The 14,139-nt window shown below is 36.2% G+C and overlaps 2 protein-coding genes across 2 annotated transcripts; one reads left to right on the top strand and one right to left on the bottom strand.

The window, feature by feature from the left end:
• The first annotated feature begins 213 nt into the window (after window positions 1–213).
• On the top strand, window positions 214–2,149 carry LOC141484929 (uncharacterized). The gene is made up of 2 exons (XM_074180633.1): window positions 214–871; window positions 1,797–2,149. Exons 1-2 carry the CDS (start codon window positions 380–382, stop codon window positions 1,977–1,979), a joined length of 675 nt encoding a protein of 224 aa, XP_074036734.1. The 5' UTR covers window positions 214–379; the 3' UTR covers window positions 1,980–2,149.
• LOC141484918 (uncharacterized) lies at window positions 978–1,769 on the bottom strand (the record flags this gene model as incomplete). Its single annotated transcript, XM_074180618.1, has 1 exon — window positions 978–1,769. A coding segment is annotated over one exon (792 nt), but the record flags the coding sequence as incomplete, so codon positions are not given.
• Window positions 2,150–14,139: the final 11,990 nt, after the last annotated feature.

The raw sequence follows: 14,139 nt of genomic DNA, 5'->3' as shown, positions 1-14,139 counted from the left end.
CCGAAATCTGGCTCTGTCATCAGAATTGGAAAAAACTCTAACGATACTTGCAGTTTTTTCTTTGGTTTCCTTCATTTTCAAACGTTCTCGACAGATGTCGGGATGTTGAACTTTTATATTTTAATCAATATCAGTGTCATCAGAGATCAAAGGCAATATTAATATTGCCTTTAAGGTGGCCACAGACTAGCATACATGTGCGTCATACATGTGTGTCATACATGCTTGCACGTTGATGTTTGCCAGTGTGTGGTGAAAAAATCGCAAACATGTACGTCGCACAAGTTTTCCAATTCGACCGGAATTCATGTATGCACAAGTTTGAGCGTGCAAACATGATTGTCGGTGTGTGGCCAAGTATGAAGCTTAGTGCGCATACATGTCCAGTTCAGTGTCTCACGGATTTTTTGGGTTGATCAGTTACTGTAATAAACTCTGTCCAGAAATAATTATTTCATCAGATTTAAGACATTTTTCTAAAGCGTTTATGACTGATTTTATAGAGCTACATAAAAGTTTTCCGTGTTTATGGAAAACGAAGAGTCGTGATTATAAAGACAGAAACAAAAAAGATAGCGCTCACATGGTTTTGTTGAAAAAACTCCAGGAAATTGAACCGAATGCTACAAAAAAAACTGTAACGGCTAAAATAAATAGCATACGCGGCAGTTTCCGAAGAGAAATGAAAAAAATTGAAGAGTCAAAAAGGTCAGGTACAGGAGCAGACGACGTATACGTAACACACTTATGGTATCACGACTTATTGTTATTCACAAATTATCAAGAAATGCCTCGAGAGTCAGTCAGCAATTTGGATGAAAATCGAGAAAATGAGAGTGAAAGCGAGCAAGAAGTTGATGATGGAAGTGAGGTAAGGAAAATGTATTTTACAATTATTATAATTCCATTTATTACGTCAAAGTAGAAAAACTGTTACAAAATTATTTGAAATTAATACACCATTCGTTGCTGCCATTCTAAAGCACCTTGTCATTGAAGTAATGCATGTACAATTCTCCGACTTGTTTTGCATCGTTGTTCACCCTTTGGTTAAGATTTTGTTGTAGTGGAAGAAAATGTGTTGCTTGCAAACCCCATTCAATAGTACCCGTAACCGTATTTTCCTTGTACAAATTATTATCTGGTGCGTATACAATTCCACGTTTTCTTCTCAAATAGTTGCAAAAATGCAAAACACAGGTTGCCATAACAATTCTGTCAATTGCCTCTAAATTAAAAGAAATTGCTGTGTGAAATATTCGAAAACGATTGGACAATATGCCGAAGGCATTTTCAACTTTACTTCTTGCTCGCGACAAACGATAATTGAAAATTTTCTTTTCGTTATTCAAATCTTTCCGACTGAACGGTTTCAAAAAATCTTTCCGAAGGGTGAATGCTTCATCAGCAACAAAAACAAAAGACAACAATTTTTCGCTATTATTATTTGGTTTTGTTGGCGCTGGTAAAGATAATTGTTTATCCTTCAGTTTCTTGTAGAAGTTAGTGTACTCTATAACTCCTCCATCAGATATGCGCCCATTTATACCAAAATCGCACAAAATAAATTCACAATTAATATTCACTACAGTCATTAATACTAGGCTATGTGTCCCTTTATAATTGAAGTAATATGACCCACTTCGAGCGGGAGGAATAATGTTGACGTGTTTTCCGTCAACAGCTCGCACGCAGTTAGGAAAATTACATTTTTGTTCAAAATCGTTTGCGATGTGTCTCCACTCATCTTCTGACGGCGGAAACTGTAAAAAAATAACACAGTATTATAATTCTAGCATAAGCAAGGAATGGAACATATAGACGAAGACGTGGAATCACCGATGAATCCACCTGCAAGATGTCTGTCACGTTCGTCTGTACCTCGGGCTCTTAACCAAAATATAAGTTCCCCATCAACATCAGCAACTAGTAGCGCAGCCACACGTGAAAGTTCAAGAAGAAAACGCCAAACAAGTTGATGAAGCCGACGAAGTATTGACTATGGTGGGAGAAAGGCTACGTAACCAAAAGGCCGATGATGCGTTTAACATTTTTGGGAACAATGTTGCAGCAAAGTTACGAACCTTACCGAGACAAACAAGATTATACACCGAAAAACTGAATAATGATTTATTATTTGAAGCCGGGATGGGCAATATTGATAAACATACTAAAATTGTTACGTCGGTCAATACGCTTACTAATTCAAACGATACTAACAACTCCTGCCATACTTATTTGCCGTCAATTGAATACCCTCATCCAGCCACTTATCGTCCAGTACAACATCAAGTACACCTAAGTTCACAAAGACCTACAGATACACAATTTCTAATGACTCCAACACCACAACAGCACCTATACCAAAATTTAGAAACTAGTTCACCTACGTCTCAGTATAATTCTAATATTTCAACGTTTTATGGAACTTATCAACCAAGTGAGGACAATAATTAATAGAAATATTTTTTGACTGATGTAGTAGATATTTACATAAATATTTTTTACTTAGTTTTGAATTTGAATAAATAGGATTGATTGAGTTTTATACGTTCTACTTATTTTATTACCAACGTTTGTGCTAACACGACTTCTTATATTTCATTCGAGTAATAAGATCAAAATAAAGACATTGAATTATCAAAAACTATAATAGATGTTTTCTTACCTTCATATATACGGTCTTCAAAACGTCAAATATAGCTTTGCAGGTCTCTGGTATTATTTTTCCCAACGACTGAGGAGAAATTAGCGTTGAAAACTTCAAATCTTCATAATTCCTTCCAGTGGCTAAATAGCAAAGTGTGGCTGTTAATCGCTCATGAGGTGATATAGCAGCCCTCAAGATCGTGTCCTGTTTTTCAATTATTGGAGACACTAAATTTAATAGTGTGATGTAACTTTCTTTATCCATTCTGAGGTAATTCCGCCAATCATCAGGCTCTAGGCGTAACTCTTCTAGGAGATTATTATGAGTATATTTTGAGCGTTTCAAAAGCCATTCTTTCACCCATTTTGTTTTTTTTGTTGGCTGTTGAACTAGTTTCCTTTTTTTTTGCTTAATAAAACAGCGTCCGCCGCTGCTAACAGAAAGTCTGTGGCCACCTTTATGAAAGCTTTTATATCTAATCCCAATAGTTTCCAATAAATGATACATTCATTTATTTTTATTTTTATGAAATAGTGTCCAGTTATTTCAAATGATTTCATACTTACCTATGCACCGCAGTGAAAGCAGTTTATCGCGTTTGTCTTCTATCAGTGCTTGAAAAGGTAATTATGAGATGAAAAATATTTTTTCATACAAAAATACCATAGATACATGTAAACGTATCTTCTTCAATTATAAATCATGTTTAGAATTTCAAATGTGGGTAACTCATTAACACTTTTAATAGTGACAAGAAGAATTATGTCTCCATGATTCTATTTGTGAAAGATATTATGTTCCTATTAGAATATTACTGGACAAATTCCTTTTGACCTCAAGAGTCAATCACTCGAATACCTACTCAACAGATTTTTTCATCTCAAAAGAAACTTTCTACTTCCTTATTAATACACAAAGAATGGGAGAAATACGAAACATTCCAGTAAGAAAAACTGTTCGAGAAAATGTGAGAAAAAAACAGAGGCTAGCAATTATTTTCCAATCCGTCCATTGAATACAGAATAGTGATTTAAGTCTTAACAAGTCTGGAAAATACTGTTTTTTTGTGGTACCACTAAACAAAATTCTAAGACGACGCGTAGGCGATTAAGTAGATACTTTTACATCCTACAATCGAAATATTTTGTTAAAATATCTTTAGCGTAGGATATGTTTCATTATTTTCTTCCATAATGAAGATGTTGATCTGCTCGTTATTGAAGACTTCTGATTTATTTACTCTATAACCAATATTCTTTCTTTTGAAAAATGTGATAACCTTTGGGAAAGTGGCTATATTCACATTTTCCTTCACTGAAATGATACTTTTAAACATATTGTGACAAATTAATGAATTAACTGTCTTGAACAAATTTATTTCCAACAATATTTCACTAATCACAAACTAATTCATTTACAACACTTAGCAACTAATGCTTAATTTATTTCCACTATTTGAATTTCTTGTTTAGCCGCTCGGTTCACTTTCTGAACTGCCCTCTTGGGTCGGGAAGCTGGGCTTATATCGGTAACGGTCCTTTCGGCGATTCCCGACCGCATTCTTTCGCGGTGATGTCATGTGTTTGTTCGCTGAGTCGGCCGTCATACATATCGATCAGGGGCGGCTTCAGATTCGTTACAATATAGTACCAGAGTGGTCTGAAAAGTTTCCGGCCTAACAAATATACAGAACATTTTTTCAGTTTTTTTTTTTATTTTTCAACATAGTCTCCTTTCAACTCTACATACTTCTTACAGCGAATCTCTTATCTCTGTAACGCGTCCAAATAGTACTCGACGTTTTTCTCTGCCAAATAATTGATCACGAAGGTGATTGCCTTTAGATTTGACGAAAATCTCTGTCCTGCGAGCGAAATTTTCAGGAAACAAAAAGAAGTCGCTTGGGGCTAGATCTGGTGAGTAAGGTGGATGTTCAAGCAGTTCAAACCGTAATTCGTGGAGTTTCGCGATGGCAACCGCTGAGGTGTGAGACGGTGCGTTGCCTCATTGAAACAGGTTTTTTTTTCTGCAAATGCAGTCCACTGATTGAACTGTATTTTTGTTTCGGGCTTATAATGGTGTATCCAAGTTTTGTCTACAATAAATAATCGCCGCCAAAACTCGGATTTATTGTACCTAAACTGCGCCAACAGAGCGATGGAAATGTTCATTCAAACGCGTTTCTGGTCAAACGTTAGCAAACGCGGCATCCAACGCGTGGACAGCTTTCTCATGCCTAAATGTTGATTTAATATAAGATAGACACGTTCTTTCGACATGTTCATAACCTCCGCTACCTCTCACCTTAATTCGTCAGTCTACTAGCACCATTTGGTGAACTTTGGCGATGTTTTCGTCGGTGGTTGCAATATTTGGACGTCCCGAACGTTCATCGTTTAAATCCAGTTGCCATAAATTTCACTCTGGTAAATGACACCTATAAGAAAACAACTACTCCCCTGGCTAATACCACGAAAGGCGTTGGATTATATCCGTCAGGTGTCAGTGTAGGATTCTTCACTGAAGTTATTCCTGCATATGCTGTTGGCGATACAATCACCAACACTTGTCGGATATAATCCAACGACCTTCGTGATATCAGCCAGGGAAGTAGTTGTTTTCTGATAGGTGTTAGTCCATTAACCTACAGTGTACGTAATTTGAGACTGGCCTGAACGAATTGTTCTTTTAGATAAATGGATTTATAGCCAGTCTCAAAGTATACCCACTCAATTTGTGAAGTCAATTCATCTTTGATTTGCGTAGGTATATTGCATTTCAAAAACAAATAGTGACAGCTCGATACTCTATTTTGATCATTTTCGATAAAAAACACTCACATCAACTCACTCAAGCGATTGTTACATAAAAACTGCGCGTCCAAAATGGCTGGAACTTTGGTGAGTAACTATGCTGAGGTCGGAAACTTTTCAGACCACCCTCGTACAGACCACCCTCGTACAGGGTGAGTCAACAAGATTCCCTCGGTCCATTGCTATCAAAGGAAACAATTCTTTGAACTTTTTTTTGCAGTCTATCTTTAAAAATTATTTTCTCGCATACTGGGTGATTCAGCCAAGTGTGGCCAACCAAAGTTATATTTTCGAAATAGAACACCCAGTATATGAATACGCCAGTCGATTCCATATTTTTTAGTTCTCTAAGGAATTTTTGTTTTCGGCGTTGCCAAGTTATTCAAGTGCATTTTTTAGGAATAGTTAATTAACATCACTATGATAATTTCTGGAATCTCAACTTTCGGAAATAATATATAGGGTACTCGGTGAACCGAGACATAATTCAACTATTTCAAATAGAGCACCTTGTATTTTTTCATTTGTATGAAATGTTTCAACATTTCACTACATTTTTTATCAGAGATATACTATACAAAAACAGATATTTTACAAATTATACCCAGTTTCAGTAATTGTTGTGTCCACAAAAAAAATTATTTTCTTACGTTCACTTTCTCAAATTTATTTTTCGAATATTCAAACTAATCGCTAGTACATTAACATTTTTCGTACCATTTAATGATAGTTATCAGCGGTTTCAACGGTAAGAAATGTGAAAACCTAAAGAATATTTATACCTACTGCTTTTTTCTTTATCCATGACGGACATCAAAAAATTAATCTCGGAATTTGTCAACAACGCCATGTGTTGAAGTTTCTATGGCGTGTAGATTGAATCATTTTCATTTTGAATTATGTATTGGATGATATGATGCAAATGGTTTTTGCTTTGGGGGAAAGTGACGGAAACTGCCTCCTTGCATGTAGGGTTTACAGAGAGAAGTTCCCCGAAAGAAGACAACCAGATGGAAGGGAATTTCAGGTTCTAAAAACAGAACTGGTAATTTCATGACGAGAAGTTCTAATGTATCTGGGGAAAATTTTACTTTATGGGATACTCACGGATTTTTGAGATTTTTTCTGTGATGATACTACGTGATGGTAGGAATTCAAAACACTTTTTATTTTTTGTCGGACTCAATTAGTTTTCGAGATATAGCCTGTCAAAGTTTGTATGGTATCATATTTTATCTTTTTTTTAAGCCATAAACGATTGCAATTCACATATTTTTTGTTCGACACATCTTTTTCCATATCATCGCACTTTTTTCTATTCCTTTCATTCACTTATTGCCAAGTTTCTTGAAATTAGATTCAAGTTCCATAATTCCTCACATGCTAACTCAACCTAACCTAACCCGACCTAATCTAACTCAGTCTAACCTTACTTTATAATTTTAAAAACTATGTATCCTCAACATCTAACCTGACCTCCAAATTCTAAAAGGAACGTATTTTCGAATATTTACTTTTGTAAAAACTCTTTCCTCAACGTCTAACCTGACCTTCGAATTCTAAAAGGAACGTATTTTCAAATAGTGAACTTAATGCATATTATAAGAAGTGATTTGTCTGCACCTGACAAATTATGGAATTTCATTCTAATTTCAGGAAACTCGACAATAAGTGATTAAAAAGGGATAGAAAAAGGTGCGATGATATGGAAAATGTTGTGTTGAATAAAAAAATATGTGAATTGCAATCGTTTATTGCTTTTAAAAGAAGGTAAAATATGACGTCATACAAACTTTGACAGGTTATATCTCGAAAACTAATTAAGTCCCACAAAAAATAAAAAGTATTCTGAATTCCTACCATCATGTAGTATCATCCCTGAAAAAATCGCGAAAATTTGTGAGTGTCCCATAAAGTAGAACTCTCAAACCAGCGGCAGCGTGTCTCGAATGATATGAGCAAGCAAATTTCATCCTTACCACATGCAACTGATGCATGAGTTAAGAGGAAGACATTTTGAAAAACGTGTTCAATTTTGCCGATGGGGCTTAGAAAAGATCAATCAGGAAAACGATTTTTTCGATTTCGTGTTATTTTCTGATGAAGTGACTTTTCATAAAAATGGAACTGTGAATCGGCATAACATGCATTATTATGCAACGGAAAAGCCTCATTTTGTTCGTTGCCTGAACCACCAACAGCGTTGGTCACTGAATGTTTGGGGTAGAATTCTCGGAAAAAAGAGTTATCGGTCCGTATTTTTTGGATGGCCATCCCACTGGAAGAAAATATGTAAACATTTTTCGGCATGAATTTTCGAATTTATTGAACGGGGTTCCAAATGGAACAAGAGGGTGCACCACCACATTTTAAAACTGAGTTACGGAAATACCTCAACAATCATTTCAGTCAAAAATGAATAGGTAGGAGTGGGCCTGTGGCGTGGCCATTCAGATCACCTGACGACCAAAATGGATTTTTTATGGGGGTATACCAAACTCCTCCAACATCTATATGAAACATAAAACGAAGAATCACCGGAGCTTTCAGGAAAATCCCAGAGGATATGCTGGAACGTGTAGAGAATTAGTTTAAAAAAAGACTGACTATGTGATGCAGAAAATGCTCGTCATTTTGAACATCTTTTGGACTCCTCTATTCAATAAAAAAATTGGACGTTATTGTTCATATTGAAAGTGAACGTAAATAAATGAATTTTTTGTAGTTACAACAATTGATAAAACTTGATATAATTTGTAAAATGTCAGTTTTTCGTATAGTATACCTTTGATGAAAAATGTAGTGAAATGCTGAAACATTTCATACAAATGAAAAAATGTTTCATGAAGAATGAAACTTGACCGGTTTTACCGAGCACCCTATATATTGTTTCCGTTAGTTGAGATTTCAAAACTGATCATAGTGGTGTTGACTAACTATTCCTAAAAAATCCACTTAATTGCAGTAGACATGCGGGTGGTAAATTAAAAAAATATTGTCTGCAAAATAGATTTTTCTGGAATAACTTGACAATGCCCTAGTTGGCATTGCCTCAATTGGAAAAATTATTTATCCTGATTGCAATGGACTGAGGAAAGCTTGTTGACTCAGCTTGTACATGCTCCACAATGTAGAAGACTTGACAGTTTTAAATTTTTGTGCCAATAAGCAAAAATTATATCCTCTGTAATAGTTTTGCATTCATTCATATCCATCCGTTTCGAGAACAAACCGTTAACGTTTTCGTACCTGGACTTTGCAGCAGCTGCTGCATTAGAAATTCTGTAAGGCAAACTCACTTTTGTTTGAAGGTGATTGACAATGTTTCATGATGAATATTATTAGTTCGGACTTCCATTGTCTTTTATTATATGAAATGATTTGAAATCCCTAAAAGAACCAATACAAATAATGATAATGATAATAATAATAATATAAGTTCATTCATGACATTTTATAATAAATACATCGGAAATAATAAACATACTTCTAAATAACCTGATAATAACCTTGAGAACTGAAACTTGCGCCAAGGTAAGTCATAAAAAAAAACATCTTTATAAATACAATCTCACATATATCCATTTGTATATGAACATATGTGAAAAAAAAATAACAAATGAATACATAAATTCAAAATATGTGCTCAATAACAATATATGAATTGAATGAAATTATTCAGAAATGTATTTTATAAAATGTATATCATGATTTATTGAAATTCCCTTTTATCCATTCTTTAATTTTATTTTTATATGAAAAAAAAAGATTTGGAATTTATTATATAATGAGGCAGCTTTTTAATGTTATTATTTTCAGTTTTATTATATGTTTTTTTAATACAACTCTATAATTCTTTGGATGTTTTACTATTTTTGTTAATTGCATTCTGATAATAGTTAATTTTAGCTTCATTCAGAATGGTACTTAATTTATTCTTATACCCTTTATATTTGATTTCAAGTAGTTTATTATTTGTTTTTCTGCAACTTCTAAAGAATTTAATAACCCACGATTTATTTTTTTTATTTTGACTTTTTTAGTATTTTCATTAATACAATTTTCAAGGAGGTGATTCCTCATCGAAAAAAAGATAGGATCTTTCATATAAAGAAACTTCATTGGAGCATCCCTTGTTAAGATACAGCCCCTCAAAGGGGGTACATAAAATTTGTATAACAATTTTTTTCACAAGCACTGAAAAAGTTACAATATTGAAATTAACCTGACGTTTTGTACTACCAAAAAGACACTTAGCCACTTTACTTGGTTTACCCCATGGTTGTAAGGGGTGGAAAACGCAACCCATAAAATTTACTTCCAATGTAACTTTTTGTCTTAATATTTGTTTACCATATAAAAATTTATTTCCGATAGCCTGTTTTATTCTGAACAAAAAATGTCTCTTGGGTTTTTTGCCCAAGTTAATCAGTTCGCAGCAAAAAATTATTTTACGAACAACTACAAAGATACATCAATATAAATGCGAACTGGATTTATTGTTATTTTGTAGTTAGTACCTGCATTAAACGATTAAAAGGTAATAAACAAAACTAGTTTATCAATAACAAAACACACATCATGTAGAAATCATAGTAAATGTTCAATATGTCTACCTTCAGACATTACGCATGCGTCTAGACTTCGGCGCATTGAGCCACGTATTCGCTCAAATATTCCTGGAGTCTCTCTGAATACCCTGCACGCATCGATGATGCAGTTTCTTGAATCCTCTACATCGCGAACAGGAGCACGATAAACCAAATGCTGTAAATGGCTCCAAATAGAGAAATCGAGAGGATTGAGATCCGGAGATCGAGCGGGCCAGTTCTGTGGTCCTCCTCGACCTATCCACTGATTTGCATATGTTCCAGTTAAATTCTGACGTGCTACTTGACTAAAATGGGCGGGAGCCCCATCATGCATAAAAACATATCCCTTCTGACGCCCAAAGGAACTTCCTCCAGCAGTACTGGAGCGTATGCCTCACCATTTAATCGAGGGGGTAGAAAATGAGGCCCAATTGAATCATCCCCAATAACTCCGAGCCACACGTTAAGAGAAAAATGTTCGTGATGGTTAGTTTCGACAATATCGTGAGGGTTTTTATCAACCCATATGTGGTAATTATGAAAATTAATAATCTTGTCCCGAGAAAAATTGCAAAATTCAAGACGGTTCGGAAATTCTCGCGGTAACAGTGCCTGTACTCGTTGCAGATGGTAAGGGTATAAGAGTTGTTCCTTTAAAATTCGAAATACCGTCATATGATCAACATTTAGCTGGAAAGCAATCTTTCTAGTACTGGTAGTAGGTTGTTCTTCAATCAAATTAAGTACTGCTTCCTCAAGCTGTGGTGTTCGTACTTTTCGATGGCGACCACAATCCTGCGTTCTTTTGTCGAATGAACCATATTCTCGTAATCTTTAATGAAGTCGAGCAAATATTCTATGTGAAGGATGCTGACGTTGAGGATACATTTCAGCATATCTTCTTCTAGAAGCTTCTAACCCATTCCCCTGCGACAGACCGTAAATGTAATGCATATCAGCCATTTCCTCATTTGTGTATGCCATTTTGATAACAAGTAAATTATTGAGTAACAAATTAAGAATAGACCAACAAGACACAATTAGTATCAATTCAATTTCGAAAATTCACAAACTGACAGCGTCATACCAATTCGATTGTCACTATCGCTAATAGCGACGTACTAGATAGATTAGTTTCGTATTTTCGCATTTATGACGATGTATCTCTGTAGTTGTTCGTAAAATATTTTTTTTGCTGCGAACTGGTTTATTTTGGGCAAAAACCCAAGAGATATTTTTTGTTTAGAATGAAACAGGCTATCGGAAATACATTTTTAAATGGTAAACAAATAATAAGACAAAAAGTTACATTGGAAATAAATTTTAGGGGTTGCGTTTTCCACCCCTTACGACCATGGGGTAAACCAAATAAATTACTGGCTAAGTGTCTTTTTGGTAGTACAAAACGTCAGGTTAATTTCAATATTGTAACTTTTTTAGTGCTTGTGGCAAAAATTGTTATACAAATTTTATGTACCTCCTTTAAGGGGCTATATCTTAACAAGGGATGCTCCAATGAAGTTTCTTTATATGAAAGATCCTATCTTTTTTTCGATGAAGAATCACCTTGTTAAATGTTTTACACTTATTTAGTTACACCCTGTATTAATGTTTAAATCACCAATAAAAATAGTGGTTTCCTTGAATTTCATTAGTTCGGACTTCCATTGTCTAATATTATATAAAAATGATTTAAAATCCCTGAAAGAATCTATAAAAAAAATTAAAAAAGAATAACTGGAAATAACAACTATATTAAGCAAAAAAAACCCTGAAATGAAAAAACAGGGAAATAAAATACAAGTAAAAATAGAGCAATCAAACAAAAAATGGAAAAATAAAAAATTAGGAGATTATAAGCCATAAGTTACGTCACGACGTTTCGATTGTTAGTATTCACAATCGTCTTCAGGTGATGACATCATAAGCTCAGACTGCAGGTTGTGTTTTATGTTGTAGATGTGCAATAAAAAAGGATTTTTAAATATACCACCTGGAGCGCCAACCGTGGAAAAAAAGGTGCGTCCATAAAATAAAATAATCTTTTCATCACTGTTTCTCCATGCCCTCAAATTTCCGTTGTGTAAATTTATATTTAGTACCAGCATTGCACACGTGCGGAGCCAGGCGGATCGCTAGTGTCAAAATGTCAATCAATTAGTGGACATCTCATAACTGAGATTATAAAGATGATAAAGATAAAAATAAATATAACTGAGCGGGGGCGTCATTTTTCAGTTTTTGCCCCGCAAAAAAAATTAAAATGGAACTAAGTTAGTTTGATCTTCCTCTTGAAGATGATCACTTAGTGATTGAAACACATGTTGAGGTATTAATAATAAAGGTTTGGTGTTGGGATAAAACTCCAGTATTAATCATTACTACACCAAAGGTTACAAACAGTGCATCACGAGAACAATATAGGTAAGCAAGCCATTTTTGCACATTAGGAGAACAGGCATTCACGGCCGGAGTCACGATTAGAGAGAATAAAATCCGCGATGCTAGATCGTGGTCGAATGGAACTTATAGTACAAAATGTTTCTTCTGCGAAAGCGGCAGGCATCTTCGTTGGTAGCCAGGCGATCGGTCGGTAGCCAGGCGGTTCGACGTGAGTGCTTTATTCACTCACTCGAATTGACTACCGTGTTGGTCGTTGGTTCAAGCCCTAATCTGAACGATCGATTTTCACTTGCTATCGTCCAACCCATGTTAGCAATCACACGTTGAAAGGTAAGACCTCGTTAATCCTTAGCAGCCACAAGTTTCAACTTCTGAGGGTTGTCGTTCGTAGGGATGTGACAGCTGGTAAACGAAAAACAACAGAATATGCGTTAACTGTGAGCACGAAGGATACTACCTCAAAGTTTCGGCGGGTTGGGTGCCTTTGTTTATCTTTCACTGCCTGAATCACTGTGCCTGCTGGCACAATCACTTGTGGTTCTGTTGTTCCTTAACTGGATGGCATCCCAACGATGGCTCAATCCTAAGGTGTGTGTATCCGTGCCAAGAGGATGAATGCTCCTATCAGCTGTCTCTAACGGACCCTTCGAGATACCGGGCGCCCTCTCGTCGTAGCATGGCTTCGTCACGATAATGCGGGGCTCTGCCGTGATTGACTTTCTTTTCCTAGCTACTCTTGGGACTTTTATGGACAGAGTAAATTCAAATTTTTTTTCTGACGTTGAATCTACAGATGAGATGGATCTCGAGCTTACGACTCCAACTGACCTCCCTTCTCAACTCTCCAACTCCTGATCTAATTACTGAACCTAAAAAAGGTTTGGTGGTGCAGCCAGGAAACGACTGAGTCGTCACCTCAGGTGGAGTACCAAACCCCCCATGAGAAGGTTAGCAAACGTATGCGTTCAAATGATGATTCACCGAAACCAGAGACGAAAAGGCCCTGCACGGCTGAATCTAAGGTATCGTCAGGTATAGCTGACGTGCATAAACCCTCATATGGGAAGGATGTCGCGGGTATCAAGGTGGGAATCTTGCACCTTGATTATCCGACTACCTCATTAACGGCCAATCAGCTGGAATCTCTTCAGGATGCTATTTTGTCTGCTGTAGAGGTTATTCCAGAAGATGGGCCACAGGTACAATTCCAGAGCTGCGATTTTCAGCCTGAATGGTTACAAGTCGTCTCTGAGGATCAGGTTAGCGCCAACTGGCTTGCGGGTGTAGTTAATACCCTGCAACCGTGGGAGGGCGCTTCTCTGAAATGCGGTACTTCTCTGTGTTGCTTACCTGCCTGATGGAGGCAGTCACAGACTGACATCCGACCAGATCCTCACTAGATTGAGGAAAATGAACCATGGTCTGTCAACCTTGGAGTGGACTATTCTCCACAAGGAAAAGTCAGGCCCTGATCAAACATGGACCTTCGCTGTTAACTATGGATACATGGTCTTGGTGGCGAGGTTGGGTTTCAGACCACATTTTGGATTTGGGCAGGTCTTATTCCACCCTAAAACCCGGGCACCCTCCCAGCAGGAAGCTACTCAACCGAATCACTCTAGTGTATCCGTTAGAGTAAAAAAGCGGGGCCGAGTGGAAATCTTTCTATGGGGAGGAATTC

This window comes from Leptinotarsa decemlineata, unplaced genomic scaffold, assembly GCF_025532065.1.
Source record: "Leptinotarsa decemlineata unplaced genomic scaffold, Ldec_3_MD MMD2_tig00026299_RagTag_RagTag, whole genome shotgun sequence".
Lineage (NCBI taxonomy): Eukaryota > Metazoa > Arthropoda > Insecta > Coleoptera > Chrysomelidae > Leptinotarsa > Leptinotarsa decemlineata.
This window is presented reverse-complemented; position numbering and strand designations above follow the sequence as displayed.